Below are 25,140 nucleotides of genomic sequence, written 5' to 3' on the forward strand. Positions count from 1 at the left end.
ACTATCCTCCTGAGTAAATTACGTAGAATAAAGACAAGTAGCTTCTTATCAAGATACTCATTATCTAGTAATCGCTAAATCCAGTGACCAACAGTAATTGCAAATGTCTAATGTCAGAAATTAAAGCAAACTTTAAAGCAATTTGACAAACACATTATTATTAGAACACTTATGTACAACAAATGGGTTGTTAGTAATTGTATTGGCCTCCTATTAATACATATACACACACCAACAAATAATTTAAAACTAAAAGGTCAGCTGAAGCTATTTTAGGTTGGCAAATTATATTAGGAAACTGGCTCTCCTAGTAGTAACGTATGTGAACACATAGTCGACAGTCCTTGCAATCATGCAAGATGGAAACATGAAACTTTATCATAAACAGAATGGTGACATGGAATTGTTTTCAGTATAATATCCCTCAACTGTGACTTGAAGAGGTTTAACTTGTAGCCAGGGTCTGATTGACTCTGTTTATGTTCAGAAATGTTCTCTTGATGACTCCCTATTTTGGAAGATAATTGGTTCACACTATACAATATGTAGCTTATTGTCTCCCATTCATATCAAGGCAAACCATGGTTAGGACTGATTTAACTAAGTAATGATTTACAGTCAGCCAGAAAGCTAGAATCAGAAAAGATTTTCAAACTGTGGGTTGTGCTAATTATGATACTATGCCATGGATAAATTGTCATATTTTTCCTTAGAGGATTTGTTCTACCTTTACAAGGGTCCAGTCGATGTGAAAGATAAGTACAGCTAAAGCATGAATTCCTACATATAAAGAAAAAAGAATGCTAACATGTATTGCAGTTCTAGTTTTGGCTTGTCTGTCTTTGCATTCATGCATAGTGTTAATTCAGAATTTTGAATCACTGTTTGTTGGATGAGCCCATAGTGGCTTCATTCACACAGAAGACAATACTACAGTGGTCATATTTACACGTATATACCAAATGAGTACTAAGGTGTGGTGTTGCATTTTATGTGAATCAGTCCTGACTGTGAGATCCTACAGTGTGTTCTAAGATAAGGTTAATGAAAATCATAATTTGGTATAAACAAAGCCTATTGTGAGATTTGTCTCCAGTTATCGGCTCCAGAAGCAATAGTTTGCAATATACCTACTGTCTAGCTTATGGCACATTGTAGTCTGGAATTTGAAGATTGATTCGTTTGGCAGAGTGTGCTGGTGTGAGAACAGTTCCACCTTGGCATGAAAAGTTGTTTTAAAATGACCTTGGTCCCTTTTTATAATTTGCACACAGCCGTGGAAAGATAACAGGAAACAAAGAGCAGACTAAGCTTTGCTATGAGTCAAGAGGAGGTGGCGATTTGTACGACATAGAAAGCACAATCCACTAAACCAGGGGTAGGCAACCTTGGCTTTTTTATGACTCGTGGACTTCAACTCCCAGAATTCCTGCTGGCTCAGGAATTCTGGGAGTTGAAGTCCACGAGGCATAAAAGAACCACGGTTGCCTACCCCTGCACAAAATAATTCCCACTTGTTTTAGTTGGACTGGTGCAGGAAAATTTCCTAATCACTCATGGATTCACATGAAATGGAAGGGGGAGAAAAGGCTAACTTGCAGCTCTCCCAGTTTTGACACCCAAGTTTCGGTTGGTCTTCCATTCAGCTCAGAGCATCTTGAATTCAGAGCACGATTGTTGATTGCTAGGAAAGAGAAAATGAGGCTGGATTATGGTGGTCGAATAGCAGGAAGGGATGAACTGAGGTAATGGAGCACGAACACTCTTGTTCTAAAGCCTTTCCAGTATCTTCCCTTTAAATGTGTAAATTTTTTGAGATTGTGATGAAATCGTTCTCTTCCCTCACATCCTCAGAGACAAGGCTAATGGCGTTCTTCCACCCGTTTCTTGCGAACTAGAGAGAGAGGGAGGGAGAGAAAGGAAGAGGAAGTAGCATTGCTTTGTAAGTGTCACAAAATATGTTTTTCTAATTTTGTAACTTTTTTGTGTGTAAAGGTGATTGATAAACAATTTTATTTAGGTCTGCACTTGTATTCGCCCCTTCCACCATGGGACCAGTAATATTTGTCATCCTTTAATTTTGTAGTAAATCTTCAAGGTAAATTTGGATAGCAAACCATTTCTATTTATTATTTAACCTAAACAAATATGCCTGTTTTTGGGCTCCTGACTTCTAGTTCACTCTTGCTTCCATCAATTTCGTTTTGTGTTAAGAGTGCCTGGTGATCCTTGTGTATCAGATGTGTCGTTTTGTAATGGCCCAAAGAAGACCAGACATTTTCTATTTTCCTAATCTGAATTGAATCCAGTATGTTCCCCGGTAAGGATGCTCCTAAACTTTCACCAATCTGAGGGGTTGGTATCTTACCTAGATCATTATTTTTAGTGATGGCAGCTGCTGCCCTGGTTCTTGGGCCTTGCTTTGTAAACTGGTACCCAAATTTGAGAATCTGAGAATTCTCCTCCAACATCTGAGCAATTTCCATCTCCACTGCTGTGCCAAGCTGTTGTCTCTGAGAAAGCAACCAAGATCAAATCAAATGGAAAATATTATACATCATATTGTACCATCATTATCCATGCTACCTCATGCACAAAACTAAAGTCTCCTAAGAGCTAAACTAGATTTAATATTTGGCGTGGGGTGGTGGAACTTGTCACAGTCAAGAAGACAATTACACTGGTGTGATTATTTGCTTCCACTATAGTCCTGACTGAAGCTGTATTTCCCGTAATTGCTGGATGGAATAGCAAATTTATTTTTTTAAAAAATCATTGATTCCAGTTGAAACATTTCTCATCTGGGGTTAGGGAATTGAAATGGACAGTAAAGGGCTAAACAGCTCTCTATCCCCCTTGCCATATTTTTTTTAATTTTTTTTATTTTAATCCCATTTATATCCCGCCCTTCTCCGAAGACTCAGGGCGGCTTACAATTTAAGCACAAACCAATGTGCTTAGCAATAGCCTTCATTCTATGTATATGCCTGCTTGTTAGGGCTTTCGCCCCCCCCCCCCCAAGCGGCATTATTACAAAGTCAGCTTATTGCCCCCAACAATCTGGGTCCTCTTTTTACCTACCTCGGAAGGTAGTGCAGGCTGAGTCAACCTTGAGCTTGGTGGGACTTGAACCTGCACTAATTGCAGGCAGCTGGTGTTACTTAAGGAGGCATTAGCCCACTGCTCCACCAAGGCTCTATCTATATATCAATTCAGTTCACCCATTCCTGCACCAGCTACATAGTTTAGCTTTGCAGGGTGGAAGTTACCTTGGTTTTAAGCAGAAAAACTGAAAAGACGGGAGAGCAGTAAATGTACAAAGAGACAGATGTATGGAACCCTTGAAAGGTTTTTAGACAAAAATCACAAACAAATGGATAACTCAAACTGTAGCCCCAAGCACCATGTAGTAGCTTGCTGAAAAGTTAGCACAAACGGTGCTGGGCAATAATATCTACAGGTAGTCCTTGACCTACAACAGTTCATTTAGTGACTGTCCAAAGTTACAACAGCACTGGGAAAAAAGTGACTTATGACCATTTTTTTCACACTTATGACTATGGCCTCATACCCGTGGTCACTTGATCAAAATTTGGATGCTTGGCACCTGGTTCATATTCATGACGCTTGCAGTGTTGTATGATCCCTTTTGTGTCCTTCTGACAAGCAAAATCAATGGGGAAGCCAGGTTCACTTAACAACTGGGTCATTAACTTAACAACTGCAGTAATTCACTTAACAACTGCGGCCAAAAAGGTTGTAAAATGGGGCAAAACTCACTTAACAAATTTCTCAGTTAGCAACTTAAATCTTGGGCTCAGCTGAGGGTTACACAGTCAAGCAGGGAAGTTGCATTTTGAACAAACCGGAAACTAATCCCTCCCCTCCTGAAATAATTTCCTAGCATTATTAATCTACTTTGCCACTGTAAGAGGGAAAATGCTAGAGTAGGGGAATTCTAATCTCTTACAGCAACATATTTCTGAGTGTAAAAGAAACATTAACGTTTTCACGGTGAGGGTTCCTGCATGACTTAATTTTAACATACTAACAAAAATCAAATATATATTAAATCAGGCTTGTCTTTTGACTTCTGTCTTGTTTCAAGATCCCAAATGAGGCTCATCACCAAACAGCAATTTTTAGAGTCCAGCCCATCCTAAATTCCACTTTGCTATCCATTCCTTACCTGATTGTCAATTTTGATTTCTGTCAGTACTTCATTTCCTTTCAGAGCATCAATCAAAGCAAGGATGCCTGTCCCAGTGATAAAATTGGATTCTATATTTAGACTTTTCAGTGTCTTGTTTACTTTTAGCATATCTGCAAAAGCCTGAAAAGAAAGACAACAGTGAAAAGACCTGTATCACCTCTGTTTCTGTTTGCCTTAGGAAATATTACATTTCAGAATTTGCCTTTTCACCGTTGTCACCTCAATATAGTGTGAAAATAGTTGGAGACAGAACGAATATGTTAAATAAAGTACAGTAAGACGTTTACGGAAAATTCAAAAGCGGTGCAAGCCTGCAGCTTTTCAAACATGAAACTTTAGCTTGTTTATATTTTAGCGCATTTATTTATCCTGCACTGTTTCCCAATACTTTGCAGGCTGCCAACCCAGTATTAAAATAGAATATGCAGTTTCCCCCCAAGAAAACCTCACCATTGCAACAGGGTCATTGCTTCGAGTAGCTGCCAGGCTGAATTTTTTCACGTGGTCATTGGTTTCCAGAGCCTTTGCAAAGTCTTTAAGAGTTGGAATTGGGATGTTCTGTTTAAGATTAAAAAAAATAACTCTAGTGTAACTGCTTGAATTTAATAGATTCCACAATGGCTTCAGTTGTAGCCATATAGTGACCTGGTTCTGTCAAAGTGGTACTAAGTCAAAACTGTGCTGGACAGTAAATGAATCAATTTTTTGAGCAGGTCTATAATATATAATATATAACAGAGTGAGCGCCTGTTACTCGTCCCAGCTTCTGCCAACCTAGCAGTTCGAAAGCACGTAAAAATGCAAGTAGAAAAATAGGGACCACTACGGTGGGAAGGTCACAGCGTTCTGTGCGCCTTTGGCGTCTAGTCATGCCGGCCACATGACCACGGAGACATCCTCGGACAAGCGCTGGCTCTTCAGCTATGAAACGGAGATGAACACCGGCCCCTAGAGTCGGAAACGACTAGTACGCATGTGAGGAGGAACCTTTACCTTTTTATAATTTTAATTTGGATTATTACACATTTAATAATATAATTCATATCCCACCTTTCTATAAAACAGCATCAAGACAACTAACAAAATACTTAAAACAAGGTAAATAAAGGCAAATAAATAAGGATCAATCTGAAGCTAATAAAAGTCAAATACGTTTTGTCTAAAGAGAAGGAGCTTTAAAAAAGGAAGAGGCACAAGCAATAATTCCACAACAGAGAGCACATGGTTGATTCGATTTCACACTCAAAAGTGTTGTGTTTATAAGGCTGATTGTTGGTCTTTTAAATGTTTCAGCACATCTTTTCGAAGGGAATGAAATTGCCATTCATCATCCACCGAGGTAGCATTAGCCTGATGGCTTTCATGTTTGTAGAGAATGCAAATATATAGTCTTTTTTAAAATTTCTGTATGAATACTGACATGAACTTTCAATATCTGCTTCATAACATCTTTCATGGATGAAGCTAAGTATAGTCTAGACCAGGGGTAGGCAACCTTGGCTCTTTTATGACTCGTGGACTTCAGCTCCCAGAATTCCTGAGCCAGCAGGAATTCTGGGAGTTGAAGTCCACGAGTCATAAAAGAGCCAAGGTTGCCTACCCCTGGTTTAGTGGATTGTGCTTTCTATGTCGTACAAATCGCCACCTCCTCTTGACTCATAGCAAACCTTAGTCTGCTCTTTGTTTCCCATTATATAAAGGTAAAGGTTCCCCCGCACATGCGTGCTAGTCGTTTCCGACTCTAGGGGCCGGTGCTCATCTCCATTTCATAGCCGAAGAGCCAGCGCTTGTCCGAGGACGTCTCCGTGGTCATGTGGCCGGCATGACTAGACGCCAAAGGCACACGGAACGCCGTTACCTTCCCACCGGAGTGGTCCCTATTTTTCTACTTGCATTTTTACGTGCTTTCGAACTGCTAGGTGGGCAGAAGCTGGGACGAGTAACAGGCGCTCACTCTGTTACGCGGCACTCGGGATTCGACCCGCCAAACTGCCAACCTTCTGATCGACAGGGTCAGCGTCCTAACCCGCTGAGCCACCGCGTCCCTTTCCCATTATATATCCCGTTATAAAAGCAATTTCCATGATCATGTGGCTCAGGAATTCTGGGAGTTAAAGTCCACGAGTCATAAAAGAGTCAAGGTTGCCTACCCCTGGAGACCAGAAAAAAATAAAGCCCATCTCAAACTATTTTACAGGTAAGACTGGGACAAATAAAACAACTGAATTTGAACTTGACTTTGATACAAGTACCTTTATGTTGTTCAGATTGACTTCTTGTAGAGTGGGATCATTTGCCTTAAGTCTTTGCAAACAGGTTTCAACATTTGTTGGGTTAGGTGGTTCTTCAAAAACAGGCTTGACCTTTTCACCTTTAACCACATCTGGGGAAGAAAAAGCACTAATGCAACCCTTCCATCCATATACTGTACCATTAATGCGAATTTTTCTTTAAAAATAATATTTTCAATAAAGTGATAAGTGCACTCTAAGCCACTAATTTATTATCCAATGGATTGTTTTATAACAGCTTTAGCTTTCTCATTTCTACAAAGTCATCTTTGTCCTTCTCTCTGCTTCTTTTAAACACTTTTGTCCACTTCAAACAATTGACAGCTCTGTCAGCCTTCTTAGTAGGCATGGCTATAAATTTTGATTTTGCAAACACTTTATCCCTTATTCAAGACTTTGTTTACTCAAGAGAAGGCTTTCCGAGGAGGCTGTCAAGTTTTCTTCCTATTCTTGCAGATAACTAGACATGAGCATTCATAAATTTTCATACATCATGATAACTAGAAATATCATTTTGGCTTAGCTGATTATGTAAACATAGCGCATTTTGATTTATTCAATAAACCATGAATAAACCAAGGCATAGATTAAGCTCATGTTTAACTTCTCATTAGCCTACCATGTTTTCAGTTATATAACTCAGTTTGCAGAAACTCCTAAAATAGATTCTTCACTAGCTGTTTTATTTTTTTATTTTTTTTAAAAAAAGACATATTACCGTCTAATGGGGAAAATATTATTTTTGGAACAAAAGGGCCTGACAGAGCAAATTCCTAAATGCCTCATTCATGATGGGAATGCAGTTTAGGAGACCTGCCATGTTGGCCAATTGCTAATTGGATCTTTGCAACAATTGTAATCACCACAGTAGGAAAAAGATTAGCAGCATCAGTAGCTTGATGGTTGCAGAAAATTGCTTTCTTGCTTGGTGTAAAGGGCACAGGGGAATGTCTATACTTACTTTTCACAATTCCTTTGCCATCTTGATCAGTGGATCCTTCATCAAACTTAGGGTTGTTGACCAAATTATGAACTCCGAGGACGGCTGGAAGCACCAGAAATAGCAGCAATAAGATTGAATACAACATTGCTTGAGAAGGCCTGGCCTTCATCCAGAACAGGGGTCTTCAAACGTGGCCCTTTTATGACTTGTGGACTTCAACTCCCAGAATTCCTCAGCCAGTGTGCCTGGCTGAGGAATTCTGGGAGTTGAAAGCCACAAGTCATAAAAGGGCCAAGTTTGAAGACCCCCTGATCTAGACTCTCCTGCTTTTCTCCTAGAATTCTTCCATGTTACCCCTCAGCAGCTAATATATATCAGGAGGAGGATAATCCAGTGGACTGTTTTTCATTTAGCTTGATTTATTTAAATTATTTTATCCTGCTGTTTAGGAAAAAGCCCCTTCACAGTAGCTTACAAGGTAACATTTTACATAATGAAAATGCAAAGTGTAATCCAATTAAACCTGCAATGTAACCGCAAAAACTAAAAATCCAGTTTAAAAAAATGGAAATGGGTTTATCACTTATATGAGAACAGCTGGGAGTGAGGATTGATATACTAAAGTTTTCCGTCTTGGTCGTGTCTGACTAGGGCATGTTGCTCAACTGTGTTTCTTGGCCAAGACAGCTAATGTTGTCATGATCATGACTACATGGCAAAGATGTACAAAATGCTGTTCCTTTCCCACTGCAGTGATACCTATTTGCATTTTCATGCTTTTGAACTGCTGGATGGGCAGGAGCTGCAGCAAGTAACCAGAGCTCACCCTGTTGCAGAGCTCAGGTCTCAAACCCGGGCTATCAGCTCTCCACGGTCTTTAACCCCTGAGCCATTGTGCCCCTTCATGATATACTATCAGCATTCTAATGGCTATTTCATCCATAATGCATTTCCTAAACGGAATAACCCTTCCATTTGGGAAAAGATAGGAAGACCTTATCAGTCACGTGTGTATATTTCAATAAGTGTGGATGTCAAAAATCTGTACTCGCTGGCTGCATACCTATACTCTTATATCAGGGGTCTCCAACCTTGGGAACTTTAAGACTTGTGGACTTCAACTCCCAGAATTCTGGGAGTTGAAGTCCACAAGTCTTAAAGTTCCCAAGGTTGGAGACCCCTGTCTTATATAACAGCCCTGAGCAAATATTTGCATGTGGTTACTAGTTCTCTGTGTTGGAAAACAGACTTATGCCTATAGTTTGAGTTCTGTTCAAACCTCCCTGTGTACCTGACTGGCTGTTTAGTTCTTTGAATATTCAGCATATCTGAATAGGTTGAAACCTTTGATTAGCCAACATAATCAACATTGCCATTAAACCCACTTCTAGAGTTCACACGATTGGGTTTCTCAACCATAGGAGTGCTGCTAGCGTGTTTGTGGGATTCACTTAGAGTAAGGCTCCCAGTTGCAGTGTTTACGTACACCCCTGTTTCACCAAACTGAGCCATATCCGTGTGCTGTTGACAACAAGGGAACTTGAGGAATAGGATCCATGGCTTGTGGTGGTAACAGGTTTGGCGTGACTGAAAAGCTGACCCTGCTGTGAAACAAAGAAGCACACAAATCTTGCCACACACCTGCTAGATCATACAGCTCAGTATCAGAGGCGCTGGCCAGAGCTTCTTCTAATTCTGGATCCAGAGTCACCTTCTTTTCTGCGTGGCTCTCCGTTGGCCTCTCCTTAGGCACAAATGCTTTTCCTTCAAGACAGAAATGAACTGAATCAATTGAAGAGCGTGATGGTTGCAAGCTGAGTTCAGAGGAAGAACATTTATGGATTATAGGCAAACCAGGGGAATGACCGAAATTCAACATGTAAATGGATACCGACTATCCTAGGAGTTAGTCCTAAAGGAGTTATTGGGGGTCAGCTCCTGTGCAGCAAAGCATGTGTAATTTAGAGTGCAACGACAGGCTTTCTAATAGACAGCCATCCAGCCTGTTCACACAGTAAAAGCCAATAAAAGCAAACATTTGGCTGCTGGTATTATTTTTAGGAAAATGATTCATAATTTCCAAATATAAAAGCTGGCAATACGGTAATAATTTTCCAAGGAATGCATCAGCTCTTCAACATCTTCCTGACATGATCCCATAATGCATACTGATGGATAAAATGATGTATCTTCATTGCTCAGTCACAGGGTTGTCCTGTTTTCATTGTTTTATACATGATGTTGTTCTCCTCATATTCCTCCGAAGAACTTAGGTCAAGTGCATGTCCGGTAGATTGGGATAAGAGAAGCTGACTATCCCAAGACTATCCAGACAGCTTTATGGTTCTGTGTTGGCTCTCTACTTATAAGGTGGGAAGATTCACAAAAGAAAATAATAATAATAATAATAATAATACAATAGTCACGTGTTGCATTTTTGAGAGACAGAAGCACTTCAGCTACTTACAGGATTTTTGCAGTGGCTTTGTAAGAAAAACCATCACTGGAATTTATTGATCATGGAGTGAGAGCAGATGAATAAGGCTGCGATTGGCTTACATCCACTGTAAGAATTTATGGCAGAGAATATCGGTCATCCAAGCCGTATCACAACTGCTGTCCAAAGCCCTTGTTTCTCCTTATTGTTCTCTTTAGCGCACAGGTCACAGGCCTGGAGCATCAGCTGGAGACAGGTCCAGTCCCTGCCTACAGCCAATGCTCCATCCCAGGGGTAGGCAACCTTGGCTCTTTTGTGACTCATGGACTTCAACTCCCAGAATTCCTGAGCCAGCCATGCTGAGGGGAAAGGGAGAGTTGCCAAGCTGAGCCATGCTGGCTCAGGAATTCTGGGAGCTGAAGTCCACAAGTCATAAAAAAGCCAAGATTGCCTACCCCTGGTCCATCCCTGTCTCCAGGCCTGTGACCTGTCCTGCTGGAATATCTGCAGTAGGAAGTTTTCTCAACTATAGTTCGATAAGTTCAGATGTAGGCACTTTCACACTCTTACTCTGCTTCCCCAGTCTTGAAAAAGCATTTGGAAGCCAAGTGTGCAATCATTTTCCTTCCTGTACAACTCGGATCATTGAGAACAAGCACCTCCATCAACAATAGGTAAAGGTAAAGGTAAAGGTTTCCGCGCACATGCGTACTAGTCATTTCCAACTCTAAGGGCCGGTGCTCATCTCCATTTCAAAGCCGAAGAGCCAGCGTTTGTCCGAGGACGTCTCTGTGGTCATGTGGCCAGTATGACTAGACGCCAAAGGCGCACAGAACGCTGTGACCTTTCCACCGTAGTGGTCCCTATTTTTCTACTTGCATTTTTGCGTGCTTTCGAACTGCTAGGTTGGCAGAAGCTGGGACGAGTAACAGGCGCTCACTCTGCTACGCGGCACTCGGGATTCGACCCGCCAAACTGCCGACCTTCTGATCGACAGGCTCAGCGTCCTAACCCACTGAGCCACCGCGTCCCTCCGTCAACAATAAGCGAATGCAAAAATTACTAGCCTGATATTGCCCTCTATGGGAGCTACAGCAGTTCATGTAAGAATTACAAAAAAAAAGAGGGTGGGGGGAATGAGCAGCTAACTCCCATCCCCATTTGTCAAGACACATTTGGATGCATTTGTCTGGCCACTTTGCAAAACATCTGAGTTGTTAAACTGAGGAAAGCTCATTGCTGACAAGATGTCATTCCTCCTGAATATAAATTTTTGAGGATAGCACCATGCATCCCGCCTGGGCCCAGATACCTTTCGCAAGGGCTCTAATCCTAGTTTCACCATGCAACATTCACATGTGTGAGAGGAAGAGAAAAATGACTCACTTGAGGCCAAAGATTGGGAGGTGAGTCAAGGTGAAGCAGGAGTTCACTGCACACTGTTTACCCAAGCAGGAAAATCGAGCTAGCATTTTTTTACGGGAGCTATAAAACTGACTGGAAAGATTATATTGGGTTTGCTGATTGGACGGCCTGTGAAATCTATTAGAGAGTTCCAAGTTCACCCTGCCTATAAGTTGCTCTTGAATTCCAGTGTCAGAAAAATAAAATGTTGTCATTTGAGCTGTGCTGCAGCTGAAAGAAAACGGGAGTCTAATGGTCCAAGAAGGATAATATGTGTGATTTTTTTTTTCTGACGCAGGACCAATGCCGTATGAGAAGGGGTTCTCCGGATCATGTTCGTACTTTTGTGCCAAGCCATAATGGGTTTGATTTTTGACTTAATGCATTACATGGATTCATCCCGTTGCTGTTGTTTAATGTTATACGAGAAGGAGGCCCCCAATGATTGTTCAGCCAACTGCAGTCAAAAGAAACCACAGCTTAGAACACTCTGCAAACTCAGCCGGTTCAATATACTTTTGATCTCTAAAGCCACAGTGCTCCAGATGTGTGAAATGGGTTTCCCGAGGCAGATATGAATATTTGCTAGAAAAGTGATCAAATTGCCTCTGCTGTCTCCTCTCCCACCTTCCCCCCAATTTCCCCCAGCCTGCGTAAATGAAATCATATGGAAAGCTTTAACGTATCTACTGGAACTCCACAAGCAACTGAGTGTGGGATAATTCATTCTGTCCCAAGACTTCCCGAGCGAACGGGTCTTTTCTAAACAAAGAACAAAGGTGGTCTAGAAAGAAGTGTGGGGGGGAAATGAGATACGTTAGGAGAATTGGCTTTTAACACTATAGTCCAACCTGGAACAATTAATCAATGGAACGGCTTGCCTCCAGACGTTGTGGCTGCTCCAACACTGGAGGTTTTTAAGAAGAGATTGGACAACCATTTATTTGTTTGAAATGGTGTAGGGCAGGGGTAGGCAACCTCGTCTCTTTTATGACTCATGGACTTCAACTTCCAGAATTCCTGAGTCAGCTATGCTGACTCAGGAATTCTGGGAGTTGAAGTCCATGAGTCATAAAAGAGCCGAGGTTGCCTACCCCTGGTGTAGGGTTTCCCACTTGAACAGGAGGTTGGACTAGAAGACCTCCAAGGTCCCTTCCAACTCTGTTATTCTGTTATATACGTTCATATTTGAGAGGGCATTTGTTTTAAAGGCTAGCAAATGTATAAATATAATCACACCTTTGCGTTACACACAAACCAGTAGGTTGTTCATGCCACCTTCTCGCTAGCTTATCTCCACACATACAGCCCAAATTGGTTTCAAAGTTGCCAGTTAAATTTGCAACAGTGAAAAGTAAAAATATTTTGATAATTGAAAGGGGGGGGAAATTCCACTATCTCTCCATGCCAGAGGGAAGCACGTGTGTCAGGAAATCATTTAGCTCACCATATTAAGAAGCAGAAAACCCAGAGCAGAGCTAACATTTTCAAAGATTCCCGGTGGGGAAATATTTGATGCAAATAGGTAATTACTCCTTTTCCATAACGGTAGCGATGTTAGGTACTGGTTTTACACATCCCACTAAGGCATGATGTCATTTGCTTATTTGTGGCTGGGCATGACATGTAAATCCAGCCACGTGTTTATAGCTTGGCTTGATGGGAAACTTCAACCGTGGTTTATTGAAACCATGGTTTAGCTCAGTCTGTGGGCTCAGTGATGAGTTTCATCAAACAGTGATAGTCTTGGGGATATTGTAGGATAACATACATGTTCCTGGGCAGCATCCCTTTATCAGATGCTTATTTTCACCTAGTCTGGTTGTTCCTGATTACTGTTTACCGCCTGATTTTTCCACTGGGCCGGGCACTTGTCAGACTTGTTTAAAAGGACTGTTTCTATTTCAGTGAGTAGTTCCCAAGCAGTTTAGCTCCAAGGAGCATCAGCCTCTTAAGCTTTCCAAATAATCACTCCCCAGCCATTTTTACTGCAAGGGCCTGCCAAAAAAAAAAATTAAATAAAGGCAGTGGCCAGAAACACCACATGTCTTGGATGTCCTGCCAACAAGGATCACGACTTATTCTTTCTTATGCAAGTATCTCAATGATTTTGCCAGCTTTAAATCAGCAGGCTCATCTTGCATAACAGCCTAGCCGTTTTTTTCCTCCAGGCTCACTGGGGCTGCAAAGGGTTATCGCAGCATGGCAGAGTTTTGCAGGATCCCAGTTTTAGAATGCCTGTGAGAGTAAGAGAACTGGAAGGGACCTTGGAGGTCTTCTAGTCCAACCCCGTGCTCGACCAGGAAACCCGATAACATTTCAGACAAATGGCTGTCCAGTGTTTGGAGCACCCACAACCTCTGGAGGCATGGCATTCCACTGAGTTATTGTTCTAACTGTCGGGAAATGTTCCTTACTTCCAGGTGGGTTCTAACTCCTTTCCTTGATTACTTTCCACCTGTTCCTTCTTTTCCTGCCTTCCTACTTTGGAGAACAGGTTCACACACACACACACACACTCACACACACACACACACCCTCTTTCTGGCAGCCCCTCAAATATCGGAATACCGTCCTTGGACCTCTCAACAAAACGGAAACTTGAAAACAGACGGAAACTTGAAAACAGGCTTTTCCAGGTCAGCAGACATGTTAGGATTACAAAGACAAATATTGCAGGGAGAAACTCTGATCGCCAGGGACAAATAAGCTAAATATTATTTCCTTTGGGCTCCTTCGACAAGAGGATTCTCTGCTAGTTTGTAAGCAGGTCTGGTTTTCTCTCGTCTCCCTGAGATCAGCAAGACTGGAGAACTTGGTCGATTAATTCAGCTACAGGATTATTGAAATCATTGCCTAGGTAGAGCTGGCTTGTTTTCAGATGCCATGGCTTACTTTCCCCATTCAGAACAACTCTTGCTTTGCCTCTCCTCCCTCTGGCTTCCGTTTCTGCAAGGAATGTATTGGCTGGATAACTGACAGCTTCCCACCCCGCCCCGTACTCCAGGCAAAAGGAGGATGGGTGAAATTGGCTAGCATTTTGTCAGTTTCCCTCCACTGTACTGTATTTTCTTCCGCAGAGACAATCCCGTGGCAGCGTGTCAAGCTATTGTGGGGTTGTTGTTTTGCCTTTTCATTCTTTTCATGTGAAATGGAGGGAACGTAAGGAGATTTATTGCCGCAAGACCTGCTGCAAGTCAGGCTATCCTATCCTTGCTTCTTGCTCTCACTGCTGTTCTTTTCAGTCCCCAAAGTTTTTGGCAGCATGAAATACTAAGGACACAGGTTGCATCATTGCTCTTGTCACGCACAGCTGCAAGTCCTGCAACAGCAAAAAAAAAAATCCTTTCTAACCTACGCGACACAGAAGGGAGAAAACAAAAAGGGGAGAACAATCCCAGAACAAGCAACTTGGTACTCTGCAGGACAGTTCTAAGATGTTAAAGACAAAATTTAACGTTGGTGACATTTCATCAATTTGACCTTCAGTCATTTTACTTGCTTGTTTGGGGGGGTGGGGGGGCGTAAAGCCATCAAGCCAATGTTCCCCTTTAAAAGACATGAAGCTTAGAAGTTGTCAAGTGTGGTGGAAGGGTAGAGTTCCCTAGCACGCGGGGGAACCTTTACCTTTTATCTTAAAAAAAATCCCACAATCTAGCTGTTGCAAATACACACCTCTAAAAAGGTAAAAAGTTAAAGGTTCCCCCGCACAGGCGTGCTAGTCGTTTCCGACTCTAGGGGCCGGTGCTCATCTCCGTTTCAAAGCCGAAGAGCCAGCACTTGTCCGAGGATGTCTCCGTGGTCATGTGGCCGGCATGACTAGACGCCAAAGGCGCATGGAACACTGTTACCTTCCCACCGTAGTGGTCCCTGTTTTTCTACTTGCATTTTTACGTGCTTTCGAACTGCTAGGTTGGCAGAAGCTGGGACGAGTAACAGGTGCTCACTCTGCTACGCGGCACTCGGGATTCGACCCGCCAAACTGCCGATCTTCTGATCGACAAGCTCAGCGTCCTAACCCACTGAGCCACCGCGTCCCTTACTACACCTCTGCTGAACTGAAAATAAATCAGCTCAGCTCCCCAGCACTTCAGACATTATGAAAATACAAAGACCGAGAGATGCAGAACCCTTAAACACCAAAGCCCTCAGCAGTTCAGGTTATTGGAAATAAAAAGACGATCACAGCTTGCTTTTGAGCTGCTTCAGAGAGTTGGGGAAGTAAATGCCGAACACTGTGTGAAGGCGCCCTTGTTTCATCGGGGATCCGGCTAATTTGAAGGACACTTCAGGTTAATTCAGGAACATTTGCTCTATTTCTAACAAGGAGGCTTCCTCTGAGTACTGACTTGTGCCGCTGCTCTTCTAATTTGGAGTGTTCCCTAATGAGGTGGGGGCTGCAGGATGAACCACAAAGCAGGCTGGAAAGTTTTTCTTTTAGTTCTTGAGCCCATTCAAGGTTGTCCAGCTTCAGCTGTGCAGCAGCAGCATCAGCAACGACAAAGAGTGGTTACTGTTACTCCTCTTTGCTAGAGACCTTCCATGCTAATGAAATAAATACTGTAATCCTGGAAAGAAAAGCTGATGGAAACCACTTTCCTAGGCAGATAGGAGCCAGAATATTTAAGCTAAGCAGTATCGGGCCATTCACTTTAGTATTCCTCAACCAAGCTATGCTGCTGCTAATACATTATTATTGTAAAGTGCAAATATATGCACCTTTTGCTAAATTCAATGGAGTATATCTTCTCCCCCAACGACCTGTATTCAAAGCTTTCTACCAACTTCATCTGAAATACGAATAAATGTCTATGCTTAATACTCATTAGGGTCAATGCAAAATATACATTAAAACCGCAACAAAGCATATTAGACATTTTCAAATGCCCACACCATTTCCTTTTGTAGAAGTGTTATTTCTCAAATCCATGCCTACCGTTTTCTGATCAGTGCTATTAAATCATTTAGCAACTAATTAGTACATGCTGTTGGGGTGAGTTAATTCTGGGTGGAGTTTCCTGTTGCTGTTCTATTCCAGTGGAAAGAGACAAAGGAAGTTGCCATTTAACTCTGAGTAAGAGAATCCTCTAGATCAGCCTTCTTCAAGCAGATGCTTTGCAAGTGGACTGACACCACAGGTCCCAAAATGCCTAGCCTCTGGCTAGGAATAACATCTTTTTCCGGAATGAAAACCATGGAATTTATAGTTGGAAAATATGGATCAGAACAACATGGCTTCTAAGATTAAAAATTATAGAAATACTTTGAGAAGCCAACCGGCAATTTTTTTTAAAATCCTCGTGACCCAATATGGATCACTCAGAGGTCACGTATGCCTTGTGAGTCATGGTATCCAAGCCTGATATTGAATATTAAAGTAGAACCCAGGAAATGAGGACAAAACAGAATTTGACGAAGGTAGCCCACAAACAAAATCAGCAAGTTGTAAAACCAGCAGCTTGTTTGCCTTGATTTTTGTTCTTAAAATGCTTTTAACAATTGTAAACTACCCAGAGTTGCTGGAAGACAGATGATGTATAAACTTAATTATTATATACTTTTTCATATTGAATTTGATTATTACGTAAGAATAATTTAGATTAAGAAAAGGTGTCTACGCAAATTGCATATTCAACCCTTGCAATCTGCATAGGTCTTTGTCTGCCAGGTTGGGGGCAGCAAGATAAATTAATAAATTAATAAATATAAATATTTAATAAATATAACCAGGGAATCTCCATTTCTTTATTGTTGACATTGCAGCCAGGAACGTACCTTTCTTTACTCCAGTAAAAGGTACAATATCTTCTCTGTCTTCGTGCTCCAACGCTTGTTTCTCCAAGTAGGACAATAGTCGTTCTCTGTCAAAAGGTCCCGTGGCAGGTTTACTGGTCTGATCTTTCTGTCGAAAGCCCGCTGGCAGAAGGGCATTCTGCCACAGCAGCGTGAGAAACAGAAGGAATTATTCGGTTAGGAGGAGTGGAACATTTCCACAACTCCTTTACTAGCACATCTAGCTCATGTGCACGTTTGCTTCAGAGCAGACAGAACTGAAAAAGGGTACAGATAGTCCCTGAGTTGAAACCATCTGTATAATAACGATTCATACTTACGATGGCACTTAAAACAGTGATTTACAGCCTGTTCTTTCATTTACAACTGTTCCCCTACCTAACTCAGTGTGTAGATACACAAATGGCAGCTGCCAGAAGAACGTTTTTCCCCCTCAAAAATCACATTGCATTTGGAGCCCTTGTGAGAAAAAGAGGTAAATGCTATACATCAGTTGGGGACCAGGGGCTGGTTCCATGGTGAGAGGTTTTTCCACAGAACGGAGAGTGCGTGGTTTTGTATGCTGCCTGCATCCCGCAGATGGGGCTTTGCTTCTTTGTGTGGACCGGTTGCTGGCGTGCCGCGGCCCGGTACTGGTCCACAGGCTGGGGGATTGGGGACCCCCGCTATACATGCTACAAAGCTGATTTGGAAGAAGTGCTTCAGAGCTGAAGGGAGCTATTCATGAAAGTTAACACCATTTTTTCAGACTTGAGTCTGGGGAAAATTAGGTGCATTGAATGAATAGCAGAAAGATGTTTCTCTCTATACCCTATGAAGCACTTCTGAATCATTATCAAAACACACAGGTGTGAAACTGCAGCTCCATCCCATCATCACCCTCTCAGTATGTATCTCCAGACCATCACCTTCCGCCGCTACATGAGTCACTTCAAACATTAGTAATAGACCTCTTTGTGTCTTCTGAATGATTGTAAATTCCACGGTCTATTGTCACAGGCCACATTGCTGGAGCTGAAGACATCCCATTTAGATTGTTTATCCTTGTCTTGTGAATTTGGGCATTATATAGAATGGATTACATTTGCTGTGACAGACATTGTGGCTATAGTTAAAACTAACCATGAATCCAGCTTGTATCTACACGCCTTCAGGCATTATAAATATTTCAGGAGCTAATTTTGAAAATCAGAAATGTAGTTTCATTGTTTAGAACGTACCTCTGGATCTAGGTCATCAAGGACATTCTCCAGCTTTTTGAGTTCATCCTCAGAGAGTTTGTTCAGAATTTCATCTTCATTGATATTTTTGTATTTCTCCAACTCTTTCCGGAATGGCACTGACATGTCTCTCAATCACGTCCCGTTGACGTTGTCAGTCATTCACAAGACAGTCTTCTGGATCCCTGGAAGAAAGAGATATGGTCAGTTCTCTGATAATTTACAATCATTGCATAAATGGCTTATTGGTGATGTTTTACATGATATGATTCATGATACAATACAGAATCTTAATATCTGCTTGGTGCTTTCAACTATTAAAAGTACTTCACATAAATTAGTTTGCTGTAATCCTTGTAACAATCCTGTAAGAATTATTAGCAGCATCTCATGAAGTTCCCACAAGTTATAGGCTAACTCTACCCTTTCATTCGAATAGAATAGAGCTGGAAGGGACCTCGGAGGTCTTCTAGTCCAGCCCCCTGCTCAAGCAGGAGAACCAATACCATTTCGGATAAGTGGCTGTCTAGCCTCTTCTTAAAAAGCTGCACTGGTGGAGCAACCATGATCGGTCTGTGTTCAGAGACCTTATTTAATCTTTGATATATATTTTTGGCCCTGCCTTTTTGCTTGTCCTTTGACTTGGCGTGAGCTGAGTGCTGGGTTGTCCCATGGCCCAGTCACAGCCATTCACAGAGCAGACGGATCTTCATCTCCTGTGCAATGCCTACATCTGTGGAACTGGAATGAATGAGATTTACCCAGGAGAATTTCTTCCCACACTTTTCTCAAGGTTAATTTCTCCATTCCAGCAAAAGATAGAAAATATTTGCTGACCTGGAAACTATTTTGACGTTGTGCATTCAAGTTTACTGCGCTGTTTACCCACTGGATTCATTTATTAAGGTCTGCACGCAGACTGACGCATTAAGGTTATTGATGATGAATTTCTAAATCCTAACAGTGAGACAAGAAGTATTATAAATTTGTGTGAGAAAGAAAGAGAGTCATGTTTATAACTGAGATCAGTTTCCTCAAAATTTTCATTTGCATACTTGACCTTGTTTCTCAAACATGTTTTCCTCCTAGGGGGGAAAACATATTCTGAGCGAAGGTATGAAATATTACCTTCACTCTGACTTAGCTTCATGATCTCATCTAGCAATGTGATTGCACTGGTTAGAGCTCATGATTCTTAAACTATGTGGAGATCCCGTTGTACTACTATACATCATTCTTGGACTGCTTCTGGAACCTTAGCAATATGTCAGAGCTCACCCATGTGGCCCCTTTCTTACCAATGTTTTGTTTTCAAAATTTCAACTTCTCAACACTCCCAAGAAACATAGATGACTCAAAATAAAGACATACTTTGGAATTCCCACAATGCTTTTGATATAGTGTCACTCTGAGTACAATTAATATATCAACCTTCCTTGGAGAGAGTTAAACATTGGCTCAAAAAAACGACTCTTACTGCTCAGTTTGAAAACTTCCCAATGGGACACATCAATTCTGTTTTTGAGCACTGGTCTTGAAAAACAATTTTATTGGGCTTAATTTTTTTTTCTTACTAAAATTTTTTTAAACATGAAGATTTTATTCTATTAAAAGAAAACGATCAAACTGGACCTGATCCTTGTTGTCATGTTCAACAGATGCTTTTCTGATCATTTGATGTAATTGTGCAGTTATTTATGCACACCAAGCTCACTCTTGCTTTGATCTAGAGAAGATTAAAGAGTGGAGGAAAAAAGGAAAATATCCCACTTTTCTGTGCCAAAAAAAAGGAATTAACAGAACTATACAAGGATAACATTTAATGGGCTTGGTCTAGCAATCTACTTGTTACTTTAGCCCAGTTACAATGAGAAATATTGTTTGGTTATTCTCTTTATGGAAATATGGAAAATAGTCACAGACAGCAAGATTTTCTCTACGACCCTCCCAGAATTCGCATCCCAACATCAGAAGCACCCAACCAGATTACAAGTGGATGGTTGAGGTGCACCAAACCTGGGGCCTTCTAGATGATTCCCAACTGCAACTCGCAGTTGATCTGGCTAGCAGGTGCAGTAAAGAGAACTGCTAGGAGTTACTATTTAGCATCATTTGAAAACCCAATTCCTAATTTGTAGCAAAGAATATAAAAAAGTCAGAGTCTATTGATAATCAAACCAGCCATCTCTATCTTGATGTACAGAATCCTCTTCCACATATGTTTGCAGGCCAGTTCAAAAGATTGGGTGTTCTGCACTCTTCCTCAAACCAGAGTAGGGAGACCAGGTTAAAGCTGGGTCAGAATTAGCTTGCATGCATAGATTCAACTCCTCACACACTGGATAACTTTGGACCAATCATTTATTCCTGATCACTTGCCTTACACAGGATTGTTGTAAAGAAAGAAATCAAGAGAAACAATTTGGGAAGCACACTTAATATTTCAACACCGGCTTCATGCAGAACAACTATTCTGCCCCATGTAAATTGGCCTTTTCAGGCAATCCTACATTCTCTTCTAGATGCTCCTTCCATAAATTGTTTCTCTTCAGAAAGAATTCCTGCTTCAGAAAACAGCAAACTCTACACTTCGAGCAAGGTCATAAACCGATAATCACTTTTTTGAGTTCTTCCAGGAGAAACTCTCCATAGTGCTGTTTTGGATACATTTTCTTTCTTTCTTTCTTTCTTTCTTTCTTTCTTTCTTTCTTTCTTTCTTTCTTTCTTTCTTTCTTTCTTTCTTTCTTTCTGAGATAACATTTCATGGGAACCAAGAATAGCTGTATAAAAATGAAAAGACATGTCTTGAAGAATATATAGGGCATTAATAGTTGTGATTCTCCCCCCCCCCAGTTCTAACATAATGAAATCTTTTGATTTTTGTACGAGAATAAATTTTAGAGGTCATCTATTCTGACTCACTGCCATGCAATAATCTTGCCACAATGGCTTCTCCTATAGAAAGACAAATTCTGCTCAAATCCCTCCCAGCTATTTGGGCAGACTGTTTCCCAAAGCACTTCATTTCTGCATTGAACCATTTTTACTCTTTGACCACATTTTGCTACCATTTAGCTAAAATAGTCATTTTTGCAATTCCGAGCGTTTGTCTCTAGTTCTTTCCCCTGAAGCAACATTTTTTTTTCATAATGATAAGATTAACTACCCTTCTACAGAGAAGACAGCAGCGTGCCAGAAATTATCTATAGCCTGATGAGTAAAAAAAAGTCCAAGCTTAGAGTAATGTATCTAAATACAGCTTTTATCCCACAAACATGCCAAAAAAATTCAACAATGGGTGTACTCAGAAAAAAAACAACTGCTGCAAACCCAGCATTAATTCTTCAGTCATAACTAACTAATGGACATTTGTGATTATTTGCAGGTTGTCTGCAGGGTGTGGTCAGAAAAGTCAGGATGATGGCTGCAATGATGCAGTTGAAGCTTTGTCTGTTTTTTGTGTTTGATACATATTTTTTAAAAAAGGCAGAGCATTGATTGGACACTCATGACCACCATCATGGTTTTTTTTAAAACCATATTCTGCGTATAGCCCTGATTTTTTGCATGTGAGCTTTCCATGGTGATTTGCAACCACTGTTGAAAGGCTAATTTTACCTGTAAATCTACACTGTTAGGAAATAAGGACAGCCAGCAGAGCAATAGATAAAGAAGAGGATGCGTTTGGAAGCATATCCATTGCTCACAAAACAGCCACATAAATCCATCTTCCAATCAATTCCATGAAACTCTGAAGTACGATTGATAGATTAATGAATGAAGTATTGGGCCTTATTCAACAAATGAAGGTTATAACCAGCTATGCAGGCAGTGCCTGTTCCCCCTACCAATCCAGATTCCCAGGATTTAGTTTTTCTTTTTAATCTCTTTTAATTTGAGCTTTTAAAGTTTCTTCGAACATGCTTATTTTGGCAGATACATCTGGCATGGTTGCTCTTAAAATGTACTGATTACACAACTGCAGCTGGCTCACAGGGAAGCAGTGTTATCTGTGGATTTAGAAAGGAGATGGGACAAGAAAGTGAAGTTAACCAACAAGTGAGTCTCTTTAAGCCTTTTCTGTTTTGAATCGGACATCTTAACTGAATTCCCTGATTTGTTAAATAATAAACAAGCATGCAAGACGAAAGACGAAATTATTATTTTTTTAAAGAAAATAGGGGTTTTTTTTAAAAAAAAGACATGCAATGTTCAGAGAAATACATATACCAACTATCCCAGGGGTCTTCAAACTTGGCCCTTTTATGGCTTGTGGACTTCAACTCCCAGAATTCCTCAGCCAGGCACGTTGGCTGAGGAATTCTGGGAGTTGAAGTCCACAAGTCATAAAAGGGCCAAATTTGAAGATCCCTGAACTAGCCCCTTCATTCTCTATACACAAACTGGAAACAAGCCACAGATTGTTTCAAAGTATAGTCAGTCATTTTACCCAACACACCCATGGTTGAATCAAAAGCAAACAAGTCCTGTTGGGGGTCAAACAAGTGGCGTGAACTCTGAATTTAAAGAGAGGAGATTGCAAGGAAGGCATCTGTGTTAAATCACAAGACGCAACTTGGGAGCGATCCTGGGGGGCGGCGGGGGGGGAAAGCATTCTCATCGTCTGAATGGGGGTACGGAATATTAAATCCACTCTGACGTAGCTCCATGACCTCATGGACCTGAAGACCTGGCTCTTCGAGCTCTCTGGCCCAGGCTGAGAATTTTAATTCTAATTTTTAATTGGGGTTTTTTACTTTTTCAGGGACTGTTATAATCTTTTTAATTGTTTTTAATTTTTGTATTTCTTTTAATTACCCTGTTAACCGCCCTGAGTCCTTCGGGAAAGGGCGGTATACAAATCCAATTAATAAATAAATAAATAATAAATAATAAATAAATCTAGTGACTAGATTCTATACCAATTGGCACATGATGTCGCTTCACTCTGTACTAGAGTTCCTGATTCTAAAAAGGTCAAAATCTCAATAGTTCAGAGAGATGGGCACAAGCTAGCTTGGGGCTCTGTCCATCTCCTGAAACCAAAAAATCTTGGCTGCCATCTTAGACCGGCTTTCTAGGAAGCCAAGACCTTTGGAAAAAAAACCACAGGGTTTTCACCGATTTATTTATTTATTTTTTTTAAAAAATTCAATCAATACCCTGCACAAAGGGGGATGTTTCCCGCAGTGTGAGCGTCTGCTGCAGCAGAGATCCATTCCCCCCAAATGATCCACTGGAGTCAGAAAAATCGACTTCCTCTCCCCCACCTCGGCCCCCTCGGGAGGGGGATGATGGGAAGGGTTGCTCTTCTGCATTCCACACACGCTCATTTCCCCGGAGAATCGCGGTCGGGGTGAACCGAAGCCGTTTGCCCAAACCCCTGGTCCCTGCAACTCAAACTAAGGGCGACCCCTCACGCACACACACACACACCCCACCCCACCCCACTCCCCCAAATAGCCACCCTGGAAGCCGCACGGGCGGGGGCAGTTAGGAAAAAGCGTGTCCTGGAGGAGCATCCTTCTCTTCCCATCCTCTCCCCCCCCCCCGTCAATACACCTTTCAAGAATGTGTAACCAGGAGACCCTGTCGATCAAAGCGCTGGTTTTTTTCCCAACATCTGGCGACGCTGGCAAGACACGGGGCGGATCCTCCGATGCGTTCCCCCCCCCCTCCATCTTCCCCACGCAACCCACCCCATCGCTCACCCGCCCCTCTCCGGGCAGCAGCGAACGGCCCCGGGCAGCGGAGCATCCAGCCAACGCCGTCGCCCCTCCAGGCAGGTGGGCACCAGCCGCCGCCTTGCCCGATCTCTCCAGGCTGGCCGGCTGGCGCGGGATGCCCTCGCCTTCTCCCCCGCAGCATCAGCATCAGCATCCTTGCTGGAGAGCGGCGGCAGGCAAGGAGCCAAGCGACCCGGAGAAGCGAGGGAGGTGGGGTGGGGGAAAAAAAGGAGGGGGTCGATCGCAGGGCTCTTACCCAGCACCGCCGCCTCTCCCTGGCCCGGGTCCCTCCGGCCCGACTTGGCAGCCCGCTCCTTTCTCCGCGCGCTCCAGCCGAACCAGCCCCGAGCGGCTGTCAAAAAGAGGCAGGGATCGCGCGCAGCCTCAGTCGCGCTGCCGAGCACTATGGGGCGCGTAGTTCGAGGCGGCTGCCATGGTAACGCTTCTCCGGGGGTGGGCAGGGGAAGGGAGAGGGGAGGGGAGGGGGCCTCGGCGCTACGGCATGCCCTGCTGCAGCGAAGAAGGAGGGCCGGACGGCCCTGCTTGGGTTAGCTCCCCGGGAAGCAGCGGTTCCTCTCCCGCGGGATGCAGGGCGCTGGCACCTGTTGGCCGCAGCATCCCCTCCTCCTCCTCCTCCTCCTCCTCCTCCTCCTCCTCCTCCTCCTCCTCCTCCTCCTCCTCCTCCTCCTCCTCCTCCTCTTCGGGGTCAGGGCAGATGAACCGGCGTGTCTTCCGAAGTCCCCCCACCCCCCGAGCTGCTTTGGCTTTGCAGTTCCAGCCTGAGTGGAAGCCAGAGACTCGCTTTGCAGACTTGGAGCTGGAGTTGCGGGGGGGTGGGTGGGCAGAAATCACGGCTTACTGGATTTGAAAGTGCATTTATCCCCCCCCCCAAAAAAAACCCAAAACAAACAAACAACAAAAAAAAACCTTGTCTGCCAAAAAATAGTCCTATCTCCACCCCCTTCTCCCCAACTAAATATTGAGTTCAGACGTTAAAATGCCTTTCATCCAAATATTTCATTCTGGCAGGCAAAAGTTTCCCTATCCTGTTTTGTCTTTTTGTATTATTATTATTGTTATTGATTTTATTTGTCCTCTCTTTTATTGTTTTTG

The 25,140-nt window shown here is 42.4% G+C and overlaps 1 protein-coding gene across 2 annotated transcripts; it reads right to left on the minus strand.

The window, feature by feature from the left end:
* Positions 1–1,521: 1,521 nt before the first annotated feature.
* On the minus strand, positions 1,522–24,370 carry LOC310645433 (tropomodulin-2-like). 2 transcript variants are annotated; one of them, XM_083371136.1, is made up of 10 exons: positions 24,284–24,370; positions 18,302–18,486; positions 17,064–17,220; positions 9,089–9,211; positions 7,466–7,549; positions 6,466–6,596; positions 4,664–4,771; positions 4,190–4,333; positions 2,369–2,513; positions 1,522–1,894 (listed from the first exon to the last, which is right to left on the minus strand). In XM_083371136.1, the coding sequence occupies exons 2-10, from the start codon at positions 18,425–18,427 to the stop codon at positions 1,863–1,865; spliced, it is 1,050 nt and encodes a 349-aa protein (XP_083227262.1). In that variant the 5' UTR covers positions 18,428–18,486; positions 24,284–24,370; the 3' UTR covers positions 1,522–1,862. The 2 variants fall into 2 exon arrangements, with proteins under 2 accessions (XP_083227262.1, XP_083227263.1); XM_083371137.1 differs by lacking the exon at positions 24,284–24,370 and having other exon boundaries at positions 18,302–18,514.
* Positions 24,371–25,140: the final 770 nt, after the last annotated feature.

Source organism: Vipera ursinii (genome assembly GCF_947247035.1).
Source record: "Vipera ursinii genome assembly, chromosome: 11".
In the NCBI taxonomy this organism is placed as follows: Eukaryota; Metazoa; Chordata; class Lepidosauria; order Squamata; family Viperidae; genus Vipera; species Vipera ursinii.